At 38.7% G+C, this 24,928-nt stretch overlaps 1 protein-coding gene across 1 annotated transcript in view; it reads right to left on the minus strand.

Annotated features, from left to right (window-relative positions):
- Nucleotides 1-24,672, minus strand: part of LOC137407394 (rho guanine nucleotide exchange factor 17-like) — a 173,146-nt gene extending 148,474 nt beyond the window's left edge. Inside the window, exons 1-2 of the mRNA XM_068094039.1 lie at nt 23,733-24,672; nt 324-382 (exon numbers count right to left, since the gene is read on the minus strand). Of these exons, the coding sequence (XP_067950140.1) occupies nt 324-382; nt 23,733-24,141 (468 nt within the window). The 5' untranslated portion in view covers nt 24,142-24,672. The remainder of the gene's footprint in view (nt 1-323; nt 383-23,732) is intronic.
- Between the last annotated feature and the right edge of the window lie 256 nt (nt 24,673-24,928).

Here is a 24,928-nt window from a genome sequence, read left to right on the forward strand (position 1 = left end):
CTTGAAAGACAAAATTAAAATAAGATCTACAAGTAGATTGAGTATACATACTACCCCTCCTACTATACATACTACCCCTCCTACTATACATACTACCCTCTCCCTACCCTCTCAAATATTCAATATTAAATATATTAATGTGTGTGATATAGATGAACTGAGAACATGTCTCTATAGCTATTCGTTCGACCATCTGACCTCATTAGCCCTTCAGTAAGTTTTATAAGATTGACCTGATACAAATCCCAGGCCTTTCTACAGCAGATTTTTTTAACTTTCCAAACGTGCAGCCGCCTTGCAACTCAATAGAGAGTTTTCCTCACCTTTAGATCAACCGACCTACTCCTTTGAGGGTTTAATCCTTTGTCTATATGGAGGACACCTAAAATTACATAAGAATTTTCATAAAGAAGGTAAGGTAGTAAAGTAGGTAGTAAACCTGCCAATAACACAAGTAGTCTGTTTAAAGCATAGGTAGGCCTACTATATCAATATTACAGGTACTACCAATATTACAGGTACTCTACCAATATTACAGGTACTCTACCAATATTACAGGTACTCTACCAATGGTACATCAAATCAAACTACCTTTGCAGAGATATTACTACTAAAATAGGGTGAACATAAGTGAAGAAGAGCATTCATGCGATGGAAGATCATGGCAAAAAACAGCTAGCTCATAGAATAAGCAATGACATTTGCTTCCCATTTAACCAGTAGCTACGTTAATAATGTAAACTATAGCATTGAATGCTGCAAAAGATTGCTTTATTCCTTGACTTTTCTCTAAATGGTGTGAACTTTTAATCGATACAATCAAATGCTGCTGAATCCACAGTTATTGTAGTCTATGTGATATGGGACCTCTCATGTGAAAATCAACCAAAATGAGGGATTTTCAGATTTTGAGTTAGTAACACAGCCAGATTCTGAAGTTTGTGGAGAATTAAAAGCACTTTGAATTTTTGAGTTAGCTTAAGTAGTTCATGGGATATTGCGAATTTTTGGAAGGCATGTCAGCCAAAACTCTCAAAATCTGAAACGGAGAAAATTGCGAATAAAGACGCGACGCACAGAAATGGGTTGTTTACGTAAGGTTCTCCTTGGGTACGGCCATTTGTATTTCACTGACTGAGGTGAAACTTGGTCTCTAGGGTAAGTAAGCATGCTGAGACAGCTGGTGTACACCATTTTAAGGTCAGGATAACAGAAGACTGGTAAACCCTGCTCTCAAATTGAATAAAAATTGGACATTTTTACGCATCGGTACTTTACACTAACCGCACATTAGGAATAAGATGAGAAGCTCCTAGGTATATCACCACTAACTGATAGGCTTATGGATTTAACATCACATCTGAAATCCATACTGAGGTTATTTTGCCAAAACAATGAGTGTAAAAAACACAAGGGGTATCAGACCCACAACCGCGATTAAATTCCTACTCACATCTGACTCAGAAAAAAGCTAAAATTCATGCTATCGTCCCGTTTTACGTCTTTTACCATGAGGCTTCGGGCAAACTAAATCCTCAGTGCTAAGACGGCAAAATTCTCGAATGTTAGTATGCAAGTATTCTTGGCGGTCATAGTCTAAACCTTCAGGTTTTATCACATTCGGTAGTCCATTGATACCTTCGAGTCTTACATCATACATCATGGCAGGGGAGTCTAGATACATCTGAACTTTTACTTTTCCTAAACAGAACAAAAACGTGGCTGTGCATCAAAGTGACCCTGGTAGCATGGCTGGCAAACAGTACACACAACAATCTATGAGAATAACCTGTCATCGTACCGGCGTAAGCTTGGCTGAATGAAAACTTATGAAAGCTTCTAATTTAGAATTAAATCCTTAAATTCCTTTAAACTAAAAGTAAATTCTTCTAATTTAGAATTTCCTTTAATTCCTAATTAATTTAGAAAACATCTAAAGAATGAGCTAATGAGGTGATTGGCAACAGATTCTGACTCTGAGACACTTTTACGAGTAATAGACTTAGTGGCCTAGTAATCGTGACCAAGGGATTGATTGATCATGGTTAATGGCAGCGTGCAAAAAAATAAACACACCATCATTGACACATTGAATAAGTCATGTGGCAACTGGCAATCAGTTATGAGTGAAAACACACCTAACTCAGGCCAGTGAGTACGACTGATTACTGAGCTATGTATTGTATGATGTAATTTTATGTGACTCAGGGAGGCATACACTGGGCCAGCAACTAGTAGGCTACTACACCTCTTTTATTACTACTAAAAATAAGCAGGGTAGATCAGAAAAAATTCAATAAGACTCACCATGATATTTAAAGTTGCATCTTGACCTTTTTCTGATCTTCTTATGCTCGAAAGATTTTGTGGTGTTCCCATCATCCACACAAGTAGAAATTTGGGCCATAATAACCAAATCTAACTCTGTCTTTGAAATTCATTTATTGTAAGTAAGCTGACTGAAAATCAGAGTTCTATCAAATTGGTTGATGCAGTCTCACTTGCAACTGAAGCTAATAGGTTTATCAGACACCATAGGATGAGTTGGTAAGCTGGAAGCAGGTGATTCTGAGTCATTAACCGGAGAATGAACACGAGTGAATAACAGTTAATCCTTCGGTAGGTTCAACATCGTGTTTAACATCGTCTTCTTCATCGTCAATAAACTCGGGCATCCGAGCTTGCAGGTCATCAGTAACATGAAAATCTGGATCTCTAGACATTGTTTCCCCATATTCAGCATCAATTTCATCGAACAATGTGCCGAGTTCCTCAGATTCATCAGATTCAAAAAGTTTCTCGAAGTTTTAGAATCTTCATGAGTCGCCATTTTGATGCTGTCGCGATCGCATAGCAACGACTTTGATCGCAAAATTTCGGCATAAGGAGCCTATGTGATCACGTTTTGACTTCAGAAATGAATTCCTCACACTCTGATTGGTCTAGGGTTAAATAATAAACAAAGTAGCCATGTGTTCCCCAAAAAACCTAATGCAAACTTCGAAGCTCCATTACTAACGATAGTGAATGCCGACTTTTGGTCGATTTTCACGCGAGAGGTCACATATGATAAATAATTGTGCGTAACAAATACAACGTAACATTTATCATAAAACCTCTACTTCAATGTTGCCTTTATTTGAAGGCCACCTCTATTTGACCACTACTATATGAGATAAGTTGAAAAAAAGAGCGCCACCTTATAATTGACCGCTATTCGACCGCCACTTTGACATTTTTGATCTGTACAAACTCATAATATTACTTATGTATCGGTATATACTTATGGATAAGTATTCGAGTCCACAAAATGATAATGATCCACTAATAATGATTCCGTTACATTAATAACAATTCATTCTCTCGTGTCAAAGTCCATTTTTTAGCTCCAAAACTGAAAATGTTTTCTTTAAAACATTGAAAACGACGTCATAGAAATAATTAGTAACTGTATCAGGCTAATAGTAGTTCCTTGCTTAAAAAACTTTAGGAACCTGAGAAAAACGTTTTAGCAATTGCAATGCTTTGGATGACTAGTGCTAAGCGCATCTGGCTAAAAGTTTAGATATTTTCGCGAAAGGTTTTCGAAATAACAAAGAGTAAGTGTTGCTCAGCTAAAAAATTGTTTGAAAGCTAATATTGACGAGCTCAACAGTGCAGAAGAGTTGAGGTAGCAGATACTCTGGAACATTGAAATGCCAGAAAAATGAAAGACGATGAAACGATTCCATATGAGAGTAACAATTAGAACGCAATCTGCGAAGCAAATGAGGCAAATATTTTTGTTTAAAAAATGTTGATTTATGCTCCTGGATGTAATCCCACGACCAAACAAAAGCGAAGCAATTGATTGGGAGAATTACGATAAATGCACATGTGCACACAACTCTCGATAAATTATCCGTTAACGGCCGTCACGAAACCCTTGTTACAAAATCCTATCAAAAAATTTAACTATTTTTCAGTAAAGTCGTTGAAGTATAATAATGATACAAAACGCACATAAACCTATTTAAATATGTTACCAAGCTTTTGAACGGTTACCGCAAATTCCTAAAACTAACCCATCTGATCAGATTATACATAAATAGACAGATTAATTCTGCCAAACATCGCCACAAAACGCTTGAACAGCTTGGTTTATTAATAGTTTCGACCGACCTACGAAACGCCAATAAAGCCGTGTGACAGATAGTAAAACTATTTAGCAGTGCGCAATTCAGCACGAGAAAAACGTGCTCATTTCACCAGTCAATGGCATTGTTTAATTGCCAAGAAGGTTTGTGTACTGTTTGAGGCGTAGACCGATTTACAGGTACGAAAATGTGGTACACAGTTTATCAGCCTATGTTTTTGTCCAATTACCAAAGGTTTTTCAAATTATCTAGAACATCAGCCAGATTTTTTTACATCTTATCTACAAGGTAGGGCGTTACTACAACGCCCTTTTATGACAAGAATATTTCTTTATTTCACTCCAGTTTGCATAAAACTTCCAGTCGCGTAAATGCCAACGCTTGCTTTCTGTTACATATCGATGTCAAAACCATTCTACATTCACAACACAACCAACTTTCAAACTGTATATTACACATCAGCTTGCCGTTTAACTTTTAATATTGTATCTCAGAGATATAATATACATATTTCTTTATTGTTGGCATTGTTCTTAGTTAAATTACGTACAGTAGGTTAGGTCTACAGCTTGAATTAATATTTATTTTATTATAGAAAAAATAAGTTTGAGATAGTTGAATATTTATTTTATTAATATTTATTTCTGTTATATATCGTTGTCAAAACCGTTCTGCATTAAACACAACCAACTTTCAAACTGTATATTACAATATATTTTACTTTTAATATTGCATTTCAGAGATATAATAAATATATTTCATTATTGCTGTTGTTATTCAAATTACGTACAGTAGTTTAGGTCTACAGCTTTACAGTCTACAGGTCTAAGTCTCATTTACGTTATACTCTATCAATTCCTGCTGAGAACTACTTTTTCAACAACCAACAGTACCCTTTCTTTTTTCCATTATTACTTTGGTCGTGGGCTGTATGACAGTGGAATTTCTAGTACAATTATGGATTTTTTTGTCATTTGTTCTTGAATATACATTTGTAGCGTTTGATAGATTGTTATTATATAACTTATTGTTGTATTCTCACTGTAATGTTCTTTATTCCAGTACTGAGTTTACAATGAATTGGTAAGAGACATCCCAAGTATATATATGTATAGATAGCTGTTAGCAAAAGTATTATTCAGGACTTAAACATTAAGCAAGTAAAAGTAATCTGTAATTATTCCATAAATAACCAGCCATGTATAATGACATAGCCAATATCATTTGCCATGTAATGGACTGGCTATCCATTGTAATGTCCAAACACTTATAAACTTGCAGGTTTATGGTATATTATTTGACAGTATCATTGTGGTTAAATAAACCTGGCTTACAATGAATCAATACTCGTAAGTCCTCTTCCATTGCCCATAAAAACCAGTTTTGGCTTCAAACTTTAGCAAACATCAATGAGTGCAGTGAGCTTTTATGCAACATTATTAAAAATAGGAATAAAATATGCTTTTAAATTTAAAATGAAATACAAAATTGAAAGCTTCTACAAATTGCAATGCAGGCTATAAGATCATCGTAGGTTAAATGCGAGCACAATATATCAATTGGTAGAGATATTTCTCAGTTTACCAACGCATATTTATTTAGCGACTTATGATAAAGTGGAGGTAAGTTTCAGCAGATTTTTGCATCCAGAAGGGTAAACGTCATCCACCCGAAGCAGAGTGCAAAATATGGGTGACGGTCGCTTCACCCAGGAAAGGGTTACAGTCGTCTTCCCAAAATTCTGACGAGGTCTTGGAAAAATACAACGCCACCCTCTATTTGAACATCACCTCAAATAAAACGCCACTAAGTGAAAGATATAAAATACAGCACCATGGCGGTCAAATAGGGGTTTTAAGGTATTTCATTTTCGTAAATCCAATGTAAAGGTAGATAAAGATGGGAAAATGCATGTGTTGCTTTTACTATACTTAGATAAATCCAATTAAATCAGAATTGAAACCTTGAATACGCTACAACATAGAGATACTATGATATGTAGCAATAGATAATGGCATATGATACATGTAAATAGACGGATATCATCGTCCTAAAATGTGTTTACTTCGCCACTGTCGAGTCTCTGTAGAAATGCTTTTTGGCGCTGATGAGATGGATATGCTAATATGGCCCTGCTAAAGTTGATTGGTAAAAATAACATGACTTGACTCACGCACGAAAGAATACAAATGATCAAAGTAAACCACCAAACTCTATACAGAAGATGAACAAGCAGCTTACAGCAAAAGTTATTTAAAAACCAACAGACAAATGGCTAATGCAAGTGAAATGCAGTAAAAAGCCACACCAAAGCTTGTGTGTACACCAATTACTACAGAGGTGGGCAATAATCCAAAAATGGCCTTGGAAATTCTTCATCAGTTTTTTTCTTGCAGCCTATGGTTCTGTAGTTTGACAGATGAACAGGCCAAGTGCAAGCAGAGTATACATGACCAATGCGAGTGACAAGTGATAGAAAGTAAGTTGTGGCATGCAAGACTAACATGAGCTACCGAGTACGCCACGCGAGAAAATAATTATTCTGAAATGCTGCCAAAGGAGCTGCTGCTGACAAGTATTAACTGCTGAGACATTCCATGTGAAAAAGTGGTACACATCCTTGTCATTTGCTTATATTGTTAACAATCTTGATATCCATATTTTGACAAAGGAAAACCAGTTAATAGTGCTATGAGAGTTTATTAAAAGTCTGCTGATCAGTACAAAGCAATCAAGTAAAACTTCCACAAGGAAGAATGCAGTGTTTCACATAAAATTAACACAGCAATTAGAAAAAAAACTACTTGGAATCAATTCTTTGAAAAATTTCCAAGAATCGGTCTATTAGCTATTGAGAATGTTGAATTGACGCAAAGAAAATAATTTTATCCAGAAACAAGCAAAGTGGCAGGCCACATTAATTATAGATCATACAAAAATAAAAACTAAAGTACATGTATATAAATCAGTCATACGAATTCATGAATTTCTCATATTCTAAATTAGACAAGTTCCATGTCTCAATAGTGGTGGCTACCAGACCGCTGTCCATCTCTCACACTGCCAATGGTTTAAACATCTATCTTCCATGTCATGGCGACGTGACAATCGAACATTGTCAATATAATCTGCATCAGACTGTTACCTTTGTACATGCATGTTGCGCAATCGTTGAATAGCTAATGTTGCATTGCGCAATAGTTAAATTGCTGACGTAATATTGCGCAATCCATGGTTGAGTCATACTATTTCTTAACACAGTTCACTTACTCAGTTATTACGCAATATTCTATTTTTAGCAACTGACTAATAATGCTGTTTTTTCTGGAAATTAATGGAATAGTGTTTTAGTATATAAAGACTGACAAGCTGCTGGCTTGAGACATTCATTATTCACTTGCAGTAAAAGCAACGTCTAGTGAAAAGTTTGAATCTTCTCTTGATAGACCTGCACAAGGGGTCGTATATAAGAACTCGGGGTGTCACCACATCTACTGTGTGACATATTTGGGGGCTTGTCTGGGATCATCTACCTTAGCCAGAATTATTCTGAGGACCAGGGGTCTAGTAGGTGATCTCATTGGTGGATATTACATCCAATAATCTACGAATCATTACGATTGGGATCGCTTTACCGTTGCCAGGGCTATTCTGAAGAAATTAGAAACTACTACAACTGAGCTGAACTCAAGATGGCGAGCTTATCAGAACTCATCAAACTTAGAAAAGAAATGGGATATGAAGCAGAGCCACTGCAGAACTTCATTAAAGCACAGCAAAAGCTCAAACGAATAGAGCAGAAAAAAATAGACAACTTGAAAAACTGAAGATAGAAGCAGAATTAAGAGAGAAACAGCGAGAAGCAGAAGAAAGAGAGAAACAGCGAGAAGCAGAAGAAAGAGAGAAACAGCGAGAAGAAAGAAAGAAGCAGCGAGAAGCAGAAGAAAGAGAGAAACAGCGAGAAGCAGAAGAAAGAGAGAAACAGTGAGAAGCAGAAGAAAGAGAGAAACAGCGAGAAGCAGAAGAAAGAGAAAAACAGCTAGAAGCAGAAGAAAGAGAGAAACAGCGAGAAGCAGAAGAGACAAAAATAGACAAATTGAGCTACAGAAAATCGAGTTAGATTACGAACTTGAGTTAAAAAAAGCCGAGTTTAACGAACAATTACGTTCACACTCACCAGGACTCAATTCAACAGCATCAACAGAATCTACCAGAAGGCTCCCGAAGCTGCCAGTGTTTGTAGACGGAAAAGCCACTATTGATAGCTACTTACAGCGGTTTGAGAGATTTGCAACAAATCAAGCCTAGGATAAAAAGGACTGGGCAACGTATCTCAGTGCTTTGCTATCCGGAGCTGCACTGGAAGTATACTCACGGTTGAATGAAACGGATGCTCAAGACTGACATTTTGAAAAAACAACTGATGAAGAGGTATGACCTTACAGAAGATGGATACAGAATAAAATTTCGCACAGTTCGGCCCCTGCCAGATGAAAGTCCTAGCCAACTATTGGTATGGATCACAACCTACTATGACAAGTGGTTCGAAATGACAGAAATGGCAAAAGATTGGAAGAGTGCTAGAAATCTTGTGGTAAGAGAACAGTTTATCCGAGCCTGTCCAAAAGAGCTAGCTTGTCACCTAAGCGAGCAGGAAAAAGACCTCAACTACGATTTTCCCAGGCTAGCAGAAACAGCAGAGCGTTTTTTACATGCACATAAAATAAAATTCTATCAGGAGAAACGAGAAAGAGAAACACTGACAACAGAGAAGAGATGTTTCCGATGCCAATCAACTACACATTTAGTTAGCAATTGTCCTAACCAAAAAAACAATGACCGAACATGGTGTACTTTTTGTAAAAGAGGGGGGCATGGTTTAGAAGAGTGTAAAAGAAAACCCCTCGAGCCAAGATATAAGCAGCGGGTAGCAGCAATCCAGGAAGAAGACGACCGGCAAGAAGAGAATAATGTTATCACCTTAGATGGAAAAAGATATGCACCCGTGGCATGCTGTTGTGACCAGAGCTTCACAGAGCAAGGAGGCGTTCAACCCGTCAAAGAGATAGTCAATGGGAAGCTAGTAGATGTATTGCGAGACACTGGTTGCTCAACAATAATTATTAAAGCATTGATTGAAAAAGACCAACGAACTGGGCGACATCAATGGATAGAGATGGTAGACAGAAGTGTTATAAAAGCACCTGAAGTAGTGATCGAAATCAATTCTCCCTATTACAGTGGAAAAACTAAAGCACTCGCACTTAAAGATCCACTCTACCCACTTCTAATTGGTAACATTCCGGGAGCTCGATGTTACAACAATTCTGATAGAGGCTGGTCAGAACAAGCAGCCGTCACCACTAGATCACAGAAAAAAGTTATTGGAAAACCGTTGTCACCACTAAACGTTGCTAAACCTATCAAGGAGGTTGACGTAACTCGCCAAAAACTCATTAAAATGCAAAAGGAAGATGCAGAGATGAACAAATACTGGACAATGGATCCCATCAACAAACGTGACCAGGTCGTTTCATTTGCTACAAAGAGTGGACTTTTATACCGAATCTATCGGCATCCAAGTTACAACAACGGGGAAGAGGTAGCTCAAATAATGGTGCCACAATGCTTGAGGAGTAAAGTTTTACAGTTGGCGCATGAAGGGCCGTTAGCCAGACATCTTGGAGTAAAGAAAATAATTAACAGAATACAGACACAGTTTTACTGGCCAGGAATGCATGGCGACACAACACGATTTTGCAAGTCTTGTGATATTTGCCAACGAACTATCAAGAAAGGAAACGTTTCTCGATCAAAGCTAGTACCGATGCCGCTCATTAATACACCCTTTAAAAGAGTTGCTGTCGATTTGGTCGGACCCATCATTCCAGCAAGTGAATCCGGACACCGATATATACTAACCTTAGTCGATTACGCAACCCGATACCCAGAAGCTATACCATTGAAAAATATTTCAACAGAAGCAGTCGCCGAAGCACTCCTTGACCTGTTCAGCAGACTGAGAATACCAGAGGAAATCCTAAGTGACATGTGTCACAATATTGTTGTATGTACAATGTGTATTTGGAGTTGTCACTCCTTGATATATATTAGTAATTGTGCTTCCCTGTCTGGAATGTTAAAATAAAAAGGAGATAGACAACAAGAACGAGACATGGTGGCAGCGGATTTTTGAGAGCGTGGAGAGGATAAAATAATAATCCATCGTAATGGCTAAGTTAAACCCACCATCTGCTTTTGATTTCAAAGATCCTTCGAACTTTGGATCATGGTTGTCTAATTTCGAATTATATCGCATAGCTAGCAAACTTAAGAAGGAAGATGGAGAGACCCAATTAGCAACGTTACTTTACTGCATGGGTGAAGACGCAAAAGCTGTGTATGACACTTTTAGCTTTCAACAAGATGATGATAAGACTGACTTCAAGAAAGTTACTGACAAATTTAAGGATTACTTTAGACCCAAGAAGAATTTAATTCATGCCCGATCAATCTCTCACAAACGCATTCAAATGCCAGGTGAAACAGCCGAGGCATACATTCGAGATCTTTATAAACTTGCGGACAATGCTGAATTTAACGACAAAGAGGAACATATACGAGACAGACTAGTAATTGGAGTGATCGACCAAGACTTATCACGAAAGCTACAGATAGAGCCAGACTTAACCTTAACTACAGCAGTGGGCATGATAAAACAAGCAGAGTCAGTAAAGAATGAAATTTGTCAACAGAGAACTGGCCAAGTAGATGGCGTGAGATTTGGCCAACACGCTAACAGACGGCCTACTAATGCTAGACGCTACGGTGGTGCAAATAATTCTCGTGGTGCTCGAACACCATCGTCAAGCTATCATAGCCAGAAGCCAACAAATCCCGGTAAGGATCCATGCCGTAGATGTGGTGGATATCACCCACCCAGAAGTTGCCCAGCTTATCATGCCACATGCAATAACTGCCACAAAAAAGGGCACTACCAGAAAGTCTGTGAGTCAGGACAGTATCAGAGATGAAATCAGAGTCAAGGACGGAACCATCATCAATCCGAAGTGACTGCTCAGGTTAAGGACGACGAGACAGCACGACAAAGGACAGACGCCAATGCCTTCTTCATGGACACCGTGGTGTGTCAAGGTGATCATAAACCATGGTATGTAGACCTCACCATCAACCACAACCAGGTTGCACGATTTAAAGTTGACAGTGGTGCAGATGTTACACTGATGTCGCGTGACACCTATGACTCTTTAAAGTATAAACCTAGCTTAGAAAATGTATCGGTTTCAATAAGTAGTGTCAATGCTAAGATAAATGTATTTGGTTCATTTTTGATGCATGTCATTTATAAAGGAAGCTCCTATGATATTGTTACCTATGTAGCTGACTGTTGGTCAGACCTACTGTCTAGGGGTGCGGCGTCGGCCATGTCACTGCTGTCGCTCCGGGCGGACGGTTTAGGTGTCATGTCCGGGGGCCCTGTGGTCGTTGCCATGAGGGACGTTGAACCATTCTCCGTTTCGGTACCTCGTAAGGTACCATTTGCTCTTAAACCAAAAATCGACACTGAACTTGACAGGATGGTCAATGAGGGTGTGATGAGTCCAGTCACCGGTCCAACCTCATGGTGTAGTAATATTGTACCGGTAGAGAAACCTAACGGGTCGGTAAGAATTTGTGTCGACTTAAGGGAGGTGAATCGAGCTGTCAAACGTGAACATTATCCAATTCCCAGTTTTGACGATTTAGCATCGCAGTTTAAAGATGCTGCCATATTCTCCCTGCTAGATGCCCGCTCCGGTTATCACCAAATTCCACTAGCCGAAGAATCAAAAAAGATAACGACATTTATCACTCACCGAGGCCGGTTTTGTTTCAACAGGTTACCTTTTGGGATAACCAGTGCGAGCGAAATATTTCAGCGATGAATGGAAGCGATTCTGGGTGACCTTCCAGGTGTAGTTATATACCAGGACGATGTAGTCGTATTCGGTAGTGACCAACAAGAGCACGAGACCAGATTGAAACGTGTAAAGGAACGCATCACAGCTAACGATATAGAGTTGAACGTCGACAAGTGTAAATATAGCATGAAGTCCATCAAGTTTCTCGGACACATATTTGGTCGCAATGGCATTCATATTGACCCCAGCAAAATCAAGGCGATCGAAGCACTCGCGAACCCTAGTGACGTACACCAACTCCGCAGACTCCTCGGCAGCATAAATTATCTTCAGCGTTTTGTCCCCAACCTGTCTGCCCTAGCAAAGCCATTGAATGACCTGTTAAAAGACGATAGTCAGTGGGTTTGGGATGAGCCCCAGCGTGATGCTGTCCGCAAGATCGTCGAACAATTAACGACGGCGCCTCATCTTAAATACTTCGACCCTCGAGCTGATGTAACCATATCGGCAGATGCTTGTTTAAACGGACTAGGGGCAACACTGACTCAGGGCGATCGATATATAATGTGTGCATCACGCACATTAACGCCTGCGGAAAAGCGATATTCGAATATTGAGCGTGAGTTGTTAGGTTTGGTGTGGGCATGCGAACGTTTTGACCAGTATGTACGAGGTCTCCCCAGATTCAAACTAGTAACTGACCACAAGCCGCTAGTCCCCCTCATCAATGGTAATGACCTTAGTAGCGCACCTCTTAGATGTCAACGCATGTTGATGCGCTTAATGAGATACAACCCTGTAGCCGAACACGTACCAGGCAAGTCTTTAACCTTACCCGATGCATTGTCACGTTCCCCTGTGGAGGAACCGACTGGCGATTTATCTGCTGAAGTCAGCATATATGTGAACAGTGTCGTAACAAACATGCCAATATCCGATATCAGGCTAGAGAAAATCAGACGTGAAACTGCTGACGATCCAGTGATCGCGAAGGCAATCACGGCCACTATTGACGGATGGCCTAAGTCTCCATGTCAAATTGATGATGACTTACAACAGCTGTTCCACGCACGAGCCCACTTGTCAGTAGCTGATGGGTTACTCCTTTATGATGCAAGAATAGTTATACCTACTGTCATGAGAACACAAACACTTGAGCTTATTCATGAGGGCCACATGGGGATAGAGAAGTGCCGTGACCGTGCTGTACAAACAGTGTGGTGGCCTGGGATCAGCACACAGATAGCTGAGCATGTAAGCCATTGTCAACACTGTAACAGACATTCACGTATGCAAATGAAAGAGCCTATGATGACCGAGGCACCTGTTCAATGTTGGCATAGAGTTGCAACAGATCTATTCCAGCACAGAGGCATCAACTACCTAGTGTTGGTAGATCAGTATAGTAGATACATAGAAATCAGTCAGCTACGCGAAACCTCATCCGCAGCTGTAATTCAGAAACTTGAGTGGATATTTAGTCGATGGGGCTTTCCGCTCGAGATCATGTCGGACAATGGACCCCAGTATAGCAGTCACGAGTTCCAAGCTTTCGTCGAGCAACGAGAGATGCGCCATATAACAAGCAGCCCACGTTATCCACAATCCAATGGGTGTGCAGAACGAGCGGTTGCTACTGCAAAGAAAATTCTAAACGCTGAAAATCCAGCAATGGCGCTGCTTAGTTATAGATCAAGCAAAACAGTCACTGGTTACAGTCCCAATGAGATAATGCTACGACGTCAAGTACGCACTACGATCCCGTGTACCGATTACGCTCTAAAGAACGTAGACATCGATGAACGCCGGGTTCGCGAAAATGAGAACGAATATCGTAGTCTAATGAAGCATTATTATGATCGGAAGGCTTCTGCTAATCCTCTACCACCTCTTAGTCGTGACAGCCCTGTACGCCTGCGTCGTAATGGCGAATGGACTGAGGGCACATATAGTGTAGTTGACAGAGCTAGTACACCACGTTCCTACATAATTAGGGATGACCAATCTGGAAAACAATTTCGTCGTAATCGCCGTCAATTACTTGCAGTTCCTAACACCAACGCCGAGCAGCCTGTCAGTTCACCACAAAACACCAATACTATCGTTACCAGATCTGGCAGAACAGTAAATGCCCCAAAATGCTACGGAGATTGGGTCACAAAATGAGTGGCGACGCTTCGGGTCCCCGTCCATGCTGTACCTGCCGTTGGCTCGGGCGTCACTGGGACTGGGCGATGGCTGCAACCCTAGCATGTAGATCTGTTTCTTTTTTTGTGTGTATGTTTCTTTCTTATTTGTGTACTTCTCTTAGTTAGTTTTCTGTGTTTAGCTTAGATTAGCGTAGAATATTAAATACAGGCATGTTATGTAAGATTTTATTTGTGAAAGAAATCCGACAAGTTTAAGGAGGAGATGTCACAATATTGTTGTATGTACAATGTGTATTTGGAGTTGTTACTCCTTGATATATATTAGTAATTGTGCTTCCCTGTCTGGAATGTTAAAATAAAAAGGAGATAGACAACAAGAACGAGACAACATGGGCACACAGTTTACCTCAGATCTCATGAAAAAAGTATCTCGACTTCTTCAAGTTCAGCAGCTAACGACAACACCCTATCATCCAATGTGCAACGGACTCGTAGAACGGTTTAATGGGACCTTGAAGACTATGCTGAAGAGGCTGTGTGCCAATAATCCTAAACAATGGAACCGTTTTATCAACGCGGCATGGTTTGCATATAGGGAGGTTCCTCAAGAAGCAACAGGCTTTTCACCGTTTGAACTGCTATACGGACGAACTGTTAAAGGACCTATGTCAGTTCTAAAACAGCTATGGTCAGGAGAGAATCAAGACGAAAAAACTATGACTACATACAAATATGTGCTGGAGCTAAGACAGAAGCTAGATGATATGATGAATTTAGCACAATGCTTGTTAAAAAGTCTCAGCAACGAAATAAATTATACTTCGACAAACATGCAAAGGACAGAAAATTCCAAAATGGAGATAAGGTCCTCATTCTGTTACCTACTCACTCTAGCACGCTGTTGATGCAGTGGAAAGGACCCTATTCCATTATTAAATCTAATCACGGTTCTAACAACTATTTGATCCATATTATGGAGGGAAAGGAGAAAACTTCACGCTAACCTGCTAAAAAAAATACTATGATCGAGCTGAGGATAAGACAGATTATGCGTTGTGCGCCAGGATTACAAGTGCCGACCTTTCTAGCAAGAATACCTCATCAGACGAATATGAAGACGTCATTCCTACTTTAAATCGCGAAGGTGCAAACACACTCAATTATGGGGATCAACTCAGCACATCCGAGAAAGAAGCTTATAAAATTGTGAGCCAATTCAAAGAAGTCTTCAATGATATACCTGGTAGTAAAGTATAATAGAGCATAAAATAAATCTTACGAGTGAGGAACCGATTAAACAGAAACCATATCCCGTACCATACGCCTTAAGGGAACAGCTACAAAAGGACCTCGATGAAATGGAAACTCGTAGGTATCATCCAGAAATCACAGTCTCCTTACTCCCGCGCCGATCGTTCTCGTTCCTAAACCTGATGGATCTAAACGTATCTGTGTGGATTATCGAAGATTAAATAAAATAACAGTGTTTGATCCTGAGCCGATTGGCAACAGCAGAGGGTCTATTTTAAAAACTCGAGAAAGCAAAATACTTTAGCAAAATTGATCTCTCAAAAGGTTATTGGCAGATTCCTGTGCGAAAACAAGATGTGCCAAAAACAGCATTCACTACCCATTCTGGAGAGTACAAGTTCCTCAAAATGCCCTTCGGAATGATGAATTCAGGTGCCACATTTGTAAGGCCAATGAAAAAGCTGTTATACGGGCTCAAGAATGTAGAGAATTACATTGACGATATTTTAGTTTATACTGAAACATGGGAAGAGCGTAAGCTTGCTTTGATACAGTTATTCTCAAAATTGAAAGAGGAGAAATTCTCAGTAAAGCCATCTAAATGCGTCGTTGCTTCGTCCAGTTTGGACTTCATAGGTCATCATATATCTTCTGGGGAACTAACTCCCACTCAGCAGAACGTGGAAAAAGTCAGAAGGCAGCATTAACCTAAGACAATAAAGCAAATTCGTTCGTTTCTCGGATTGACCGGCTATTATAGATCTTTCATTCCTAATTACTCGACGATAGCAGCTCCTCTTACTGACACTACTACAAAGGGAATGCCAAACGTTGTAAACTGGAAAACGCCGCAAGAAAAATCTTTCAACTCTCTCATGCATCCCATTCTGACTGCGCCAGTATTAAAGTTGCCAGAACCGGATAAGATGTTTATCTTGAGAACAGATGCATCGGAGCTAGGCTTAGGTGCTGTCCTCATGCAGGAGTATGAAAGAATTTGTCACCCTGTAAGCTACACCAGCAGGAAGCTTTCACTACGAGAAACACGGTACGCCACTAATGAGAAAGAATGTATGGCGATAGTTTGGGATATCAAAAAGTTTGAACTTTATCTGAGCGGACGTGAGTTTGTGCTACAGACTGATCATCGCCCTCTAGCCTACATGAATAGCGCAAAGTTTGACAACAAACGTATCATGAGATGGGCGATGGCAATACAGGAACATCGAATGCGGATTCAGTATATCAAAGGAAAGGATAACATTGGAGCCGATTTCATGAGCCGTGTGTCTGCAGATTATGATTATGAAGGATTTCCAATTCTAGAGAAATCCTCTTAAAAAGGGGGATGTCAATATAATCTGCATGAGACTGTTACCTTTGTACATGCATGTTGCGCAATCGTTGAATAGCTAACGTTGCATTGCGCAATAGTTAAATTGCTGACATAATCTTGCGCAATCCATGGTTGAGTCATACTATTTCTTTATTAACACAGTTCACTTACTCAGTTATTACGCAATATTCTATTTTTAGCAACTGACTAATAATGCTGTTTTTTTCTGGAAATTAATGGAATAGTGTTTTAGTATATAAAGACTGACATGCTGCTGGCTTGAGACATTCATTATTCACTTGCAATAAAGGCAACGTCTAGTGAAAAGTTTGAATCTTCTCTTGATAGACCCGCACAAGGGGTCGTATATAAGAACTCGGGGTGTCACTACATCTACTGTGTGACAAACATCTTTGAATTAATTATTACTTTACAGTATTTGGTTTTTTACATATAATTAGGACTTTTACATTTGGGTTTTTTTATATACATTTACAATGTATTTATTTTAATGTTATATGCAATTACCTGTATTTACCGATCAGCCTTTTGAGCTAAGAAACAATTTGAACAAAATACAGTGTAATCTTATAAAATTATTTGCTCTAATGTAAAACGGACTCAGAATTAATTAACTAAGGGTGTTGAGGTTTGATTGTATTTATAAAAACCCAGGAGTCAATAGACTAAAAAGGTCAGAAAAATATCATACATCATCTATGAGTAGACACGGGTCTACCAATAGATTCCCACACCCAAATAAATATTCAAAATTCTTTCAGCCATGTAGAGCATCACACCTTTTTCAGTGAAAACACTTCTATTAAGTGGCTAATGTCAGGGCTGTTTTCAGTAGATGAGCCAAAGAACATGTTGCATAGAAAGGAAACTCAATGTTAAAACGGAAAATTAGGCTAGTTAGTCTGAACGTGACGCAGCTAGTGCGCGTCTTTAAGACATGGAATTATATAATGTCAAGTTGTTCGGCAGGCAACAATAACAGATTGCCTGAGAACCAATTTGATGCAAAAGGTCAGAATGTTAACATGTGACCAGAAGTGCCAAACCATGTGAATAAACATGTGAACAAGCATTTTGGAAGGATTCAAGTCACAACCAGACCTGTAAGTATTTATTTGGGCACCTCAGATACCTGTGCATATTGATGAACACATTTTTCAAATACTGTAACGACCGAGCACTGTGATCAGGGCTTTAGTGATAGACCGCCTGGCCACCACGGTCACAGGACCAAGCCTTAGAGATACCGAAAAAGGCCCAGCCAATGGTAAGAATTCGGACTACCGAGAGGGAAACCGAGGGACAGAGAGAAAAGCCGAGGAACTGAAGAAACCAATGCATAGAATGAAGAAAATGGGCGAAGCCTAGACTGTAAATATTTCTTACCTCTTCTTTTTCAGACATACTAAAGCACGAACAAGTAATGCACCTCATAAATTAAAGTCATTAGCCAGCGTTTAAGAGTACGTGTCGCATCGCAATGCAATTAGGCTGCGTAGCAGTGTGTTAGAAGTGTTGTGTTAGAAGTGTTATATATGCAGCTAGTGTACAATCTTTGACTCCAGTTCTCTGACAGTTCGTGGAAGAAAGCTGTTATGGTACACTGATTTGTTGGCCTATATTGTTGGAGGTTCTTCTCTTGTTATGGGTTGAGTAGAGACCAAAATATAAATGAAAATATAAAAAGAAGAGGAATCGTTAGTTGAGGCAGAATCGTACTGTGCACACGCTATATGCATGTATGGTCTTGGTGGATTGCCCGTTATGCATTTACACTTAATATTTATTCAGTAAATACATATTTCATTGGCACTTAACACTCCGTGTTGTTGTTGGATTGCCTTGTGGAAAGGAAAGGGAACCGGCAGTTTCCTTTACTATACATTGTCTATATAAGGTCTTAACCCTTTGCGATCCAAAACCGACTTTTGTCGGTTTACGAGCAATGTCTCAGCGTACCAAAACCGAAAAACCCGACAATTTTGCCGCTTTCGATAGACCTTTTTAAAAACGTTTTATTTATTTTAAAAACAACGTTGAAAATTACAATTAAAAATTTGAGCAATTTCAGTAAGTTTTTTACTACTGTTTTGAGGCTATAAATAATAAATTTTATGTGCATGTGCAAAAAGAACACGTTGTAAAGATTTGATCTTTCTTTATGGAAAGCTGATCAACATGGACGGACGTGACTATTTGAGCTCGGCTAAAAAAATTTGTTTAGAGGATGATATCGACTGGTTCGAAAGTGAAGAAGAGGATTTCAGGTCAGAAGAATGTGAGGAAGACGATGAAAGTGAAAAAGAAGATCGGCAGAGTGAATCTGATGGCGAAAGTGAGAGTGAAACGACCGACGTTGAACCAGGGAGTAATTTCGGATTTCAAAGAGGAGCTGATCTAAAACCGAAAGAACTGCATTTTGATGAGAGCTTGGCAGGTGTACAAAGTCGAATTACTGGACAGATAAGTATTTTCAATTATTTACAGCTTTTTATTACATCGGCCATCATGAATGTTATAGTTAACGAAACAAATAGATATGGCCTTCAAAAACATGGCGATGTATGGGAGTCTGTCGATGGCAAAGATATTTGGCAAGTTTTTGGTTTAGTTTTGCTCATGGGTATTGTCAAGAAACCTACTATGGTGTCGTATTGGTCTACCAATCCGTTAATATCAACGCCAATGTTTAGTAAAATGATTTCAAGGAATAAGTTTTTAATGGTTTTGAACAGTTTGCATTTCACTGACAATTCGGAAAACCCTGCTGGAAATAAGTTATTCAAGCTAGAAAATGTTTTAGCCATTTATATCTGACCGGTTATCTTCTATTTTGCTGCCTGGTAAATTTATATCTATAGCTGAAAGCTTGCTGGCTTGGAAAGGACGGCTCAGCTTCAGGTAGTATATTCCATCTAAAAGATCTAGATTTGGAATAAAGCTATTTGCTCTCTGCGATGCTGTCCCTGGCTATGTGCACAAGCTGTCTGTGTACATTGGTGATGAGCGAGAACAAGCCGAAGGAACTGGTAGAGGAATCACTCACAACATAGTGATAAAATTAATGAATGGTTTGCTTACTTCGGGTCATTCTTTATATATGGATAATTATTATAATTCGCTAGAGTTAGCAGCTGAACTTATTAAAAATAAAACTCATGTTTGCGGAACTCTGCGAGCAAACAGAAAAGGTGCTCCTAAAGATTTGAAAGTTTGCAATGGAAAAGCTATTAAAAAAGGTGAAACAACAAGCTTTTTTAATGGAGAAAGTATGATTGGCTGTTGGAGAGATAAGAAATATATTTCTGTAATTTCAACTGTGCATAAAAACTTGGATGTCGTAGATACAGGCAAAGTAAACTATAAAAGGGATAAAGTTTGCAAACCAGCTGCTATTTTGGATTAGGAGCTGCTATTTAGGACTACAACCAATACATGGGAGGAGTTGACAAATCTGATCACAATTGGCATTATTATAACGCTGCGCATAAAACCATGAAATGGTACAAAAAACTATTTTTTCATTTATTAGATATTTGTGTGTACAATGCAGCCATAGTTTATAGAATCCATAGCAGTTGTAAAATAACTGACTTAGAGCTTCGACAGAAATTAATTGAGCAAATATTTGAATAAGCTGGATCTTGCCGCAAAAAAAACTGTTCCCCGCTCTTCAACTTCTTCCGCTCATCGATTAGTGCTAAATGGTTCAGGAAAAAGTAAACGAGCCAAATATAGAATTGGTAGGCGCTGCCCAAAGCGAGCTGATGACAACACCCCTAAGCGAGACGAAACTAGATTTGAATAATGCCAAGCATGTGGAGTACCTTTGTGCAAACCATGTTTTGATCCTTACCATGCTAGATAAATTTCCAAATTGTATTTAAAATAATTTAGTTTATGCAAATGTTTTGTTGTGTTGCTAGCTATTGTACATACATTTGCTAAAATGTCATGATATATTGTAGTTGTTGTGCGTTGGTATGTTATGTTGTATTTGTTGCCCACGGCCCTCTTCAGGGCCACATCTAATCAACGAGTTGATTCATCTAATCAACGAATTGTTCTGCCATCTGGCAGAAGGATTTCTCCATCATTTGCCGTTTCTGCTCATAATAAATGTTGCTTCCTGTCTTTTGCTGCTTCACCAAATGTGTGAATACAGGCTCACCACTCAATTCTTCTTGTGCACAACCAGTTAATCTTTGCTGCAGCAAACATGCATCCATGCGATCAGTTTATATGCAAAATTGTTACATGAATCTAGTTTTAAGAAATGCATATAAATCTGACATTAAAAAATAATAACTGAATATATAGATCTGAAGTTGTAGTATTTGCAAGCTGCCTGGAGGAAAATATTTCAGTCTGTAGAAAAATATCTCAGCTTTCAGATGCATGTTCATTTGCAGTTTTATGTCAATTTTCACGAGAGTTATAGCAGAGTTTGAGGGGCCATGTCCGGTAACTGTTGCACTGCTTATCGCCATGGCGTCATGAGCATTTCGAAGGTCTGCACCCGCGATGCACAGGAGCACCTAACTGAACTTTTGATGCGCTTGGACAACCCAAATTTTTTGAAAACTCTTGTAAACATATGACACCATGCAGATGCTTATCATGAACCGGTTTTGGCAGAGATATTGCTTCTAAAAATGTATTTGTTACCAAAATTTCATGGTAGAGGGGTGACAACTTGGTCAAATCTGACTTGTGACTAAAGTGTTCCCAGCCGATGTGCAGGGAATATATGGCTGTTAGTTAAAAAATTTCTAAGCTTTCAAATGCATATTCAATTATAGCTCCATGCGAATTTGCATGCGAGTTATAGCAAAGGTTAGACGACCATGTCGCGCCTCCATTATTCGCAGGTTGTTAGGGGCACGCGCTGAAAATTTCGAAAGGCGTTCCTGCATTGCAACGGAGCTTGTAACTCCGCGTTCAATGCTCTTTGACGACCAGTTTTTTTGCAAATTGTTGTGAACATATGACTCTATGCAAACTTGTATCATTTGTACAACATTGTCAATTACTTATATCAATTAGAAAAATACAATTGAAAATGACATACAAAAATAAAAATTTCATAGCTTCAGCAAATTGAGATTTTTGTTGGTAAGTATTGGCGAGCTATCTACATAGAAGAAGCATCAGCTTGTAGAGAAATTTCTCAGCTTTTTTATGCATACTAATTTATGTAACTGCCACAATTTTGTTGTAAGTTACAGCAGTTTCTATGCAGTCATGTCGAAAGCTCAAAGAGCGCCAGTTATTGCCCGGTACTCTAGTGGTTTTTCTATCGTAACCGCGCGATCGCTAAAGAGTTAATGGAATTATTTGAGTGATTCTAACTCTCATTATTCCAATGGGAAGAAATAAAGTAAAGCTAGAGGTTACATTCAAGAATGGCGTAGAAAACAATCAACGACAAAGAAGCTATGAAAAAAAAAATCAAAAAAATCAGAAAAAAACCCGAAACAGCAAACATAACTACACTTGAGGAAAAATGTCAACAAAGGAGGGAATAGTTGGGTTGCTGAACCATAAATTAGTTATAGCACATGTTCCAAGACCTTTTTGTTTACACTACGTTTTTATTGCCTACTTCACTTAGGAGACTTATAGATATAGTCCGAACCTCGACTGGTTTGAAACTCGACGAGTTTGTATATCGACAACGGTTGGCCCAATCTCGACAGCAGTTTTACTATTTTACCATCTACTATTTTCATAGTAAATGAGCGATTTATATGTAAAAGATTTATTTGCGCAAAAATATATTGTGATCCACTTGATGCAGCACTCCCCAGCTAATGTAGGCCTAACAATATTTTGCTCAACCTAAATATAGAACGAATGCTAAAACAAGTAACAATGATAAATATGGTTGACTGTTACGCTAGCAAAATGTTTTATTTGAAATCCAAACTTCAGTGAGTAGCTTTAATTTTTATTTTTTGAAGTGAGGATAGAACTGCAAAAAAACATTTATTATTTGTTGAAGATTAAATTATTGTAAAACTGCATCAGCCTTTGTCGATGTTCGGACCAACCTTTGTCTAGATTCGGACCAACCTCTGTCGAGATTGGGACTTGTCTAGGTTCGGACTTGTCGATGTTGGGACCGTTTCCCGATTGAGATAGATCAGCAGATATATTGAAAAGTGATAAAACCAGTCATTCTCCCATAAGTTAAATGGTCACTGTTTTGCGTTAAAAAAACAGTATAACTTATAAAATTAGTTTGACACAATAACAGTTTCTTGTATAGTAAAGATTGCAATATTGTATAAATTTGAGAGCAGATTTGTTGGTGTGTTTTACAATGATATTCAAGGCATCGCATTCAATAAATAGAACTCGGCTAACTTTGGAAAAAAGTTGATTACTTTTATCGTGACAGATGATGGGTTTGCTCAAACAATAGAGGGTTTAGTCCATTATAGCACTTTTAACTTGCATCACGGATTCTTCACGATTCTTTCTGGCCATCCTTCACAGATAGCAGAACAAGGTTGTGAGACAAATATATGTTTCATTATTCAAATATACTACGTTTCGCTTGTACCACCCTAACGCATCAATAATTCCTGTGATGCTGTCATTTGTTTTACTACGAACAACATTATCACTCAATAATCGGGCTGACCAGTCATTGTTACAAATGCAAGCTAACTGAAAATATGTACGACGTGGCTGTCAGAGCTTGTTCCCACCAACATATATCCTAGTCACATTGTAGACTAGGCTACACCAGACGTGCCGTATCTTTAAGGCAGAATGTTATTAAAACTTTTCATGTTCAAAAACGTTAATCCTTGAATTGTTGAACTTTTGCAGACGTAAGTATTGTACCACTAAAATTAGGAGAAAATCATACGACTGAAAAGGTGTAGTTTTGAGCTTCAACTCTTACCTTTAGACGAAGAATGTTGAGGAAAGAAAGAAGCAAGCTCAAACTCGCTACAATTTATGTCCGATAAATATCTCCCACTGTCAAGCATACATTTATTAACTGAGTTCGTTGTTGATACATTATCGGTCTCTCGGTACGACTGGACTGAGTGAAAATCAAGAGTTGATTGAGGTCGGGAACCTGTTGATAAGGGTTGCTTGGCTGAAGATGAAATTTGGTTATGCGCAATAGAATCTTGAACACTTCCATTAGGAGTATAATTTGAAATATTGGTGGCTGAATTAGAATGTATTTCCGTTTGATGCAGAGTATTGGAGTGTTTTATTACCCACAGGGCAGTATTGGCCTGAGCAGCTTCGTCGTGTTTTTCAACTTTGCGTGAGCTGTTTTTTACAACGTCCACTGACATGTTGATGCTGGCTCGTAGTTACAAACACGACTGCAATTGGAAAAGACTTTTCGGCAGCTTATTCGGTCGGTGTTAAGCGAAGTTAGAGTTCGGCGCCCCACATTGTCGTCGAATCTGTTTTAAATATACCGTTTTCTGACGTTCAATATCTGGGGTGGTCAGGTATAATTGCAGTGGGTGCCAGAGATTACGCCTACGAGTGATTTTGTCTACAGGAGAATACGTCTACAAGTGATTTTGCCTACTGGAGATTACGTCTACAAGTGATTTTGCCTACAGAAGATTACGCCTACAAGTGATTTTGCCTACAGGAGATTACGTCTACAAGCTGATAGACTATGCCTACGATCTAGGATATTGCCCCTACTTTAATTCTGTGAATTGGGATGCAGAAAATTTCGAATGGCACGATGAATGCATGTTATGAACGTGTGTTGATGTATTTTATTATGTAAATTATCTTTTATATCACATCCTATAATCATCCATATATCAAATCCTTGCAAATATAAAAATTTAATTTGAGTTGATTATTGGGAACCATGGTGATTTAACAGCCGTTTATTTGCAACAAAGCGTTTTATTGAAGTTAAAACCACATTTTTATTGAATCATTAAGCAAAAAACAAGCGTATGTATTTTTGAAGTTGTTGCTCTTATACATACAGACACATGTCAATAACTGAGTATTTCTATATGTTATCAGCAGCCCATCACTAAAAGTGATCAATGGTTGTGTCAGGGTTTGAAGCAATAGATGACCAAAAGTCAAAAGAAATAATAAATT

The sequence above is a fragment of the Watersipora subatra genome, chromosome 10 (assembly GCF_963576615.1).
Source record: "Watersipora subatra chromosome 10, tzWatSuba1.1, whole genome shotgun sequence".
In the NCBI taxonomy this organism is placed as follows: Eukaryota; Metazoa; Bryozoa; class Gymnolaemata; order Cheilostomatida; family Watersiporidae; genus Watersipora; species Watersipora subatra.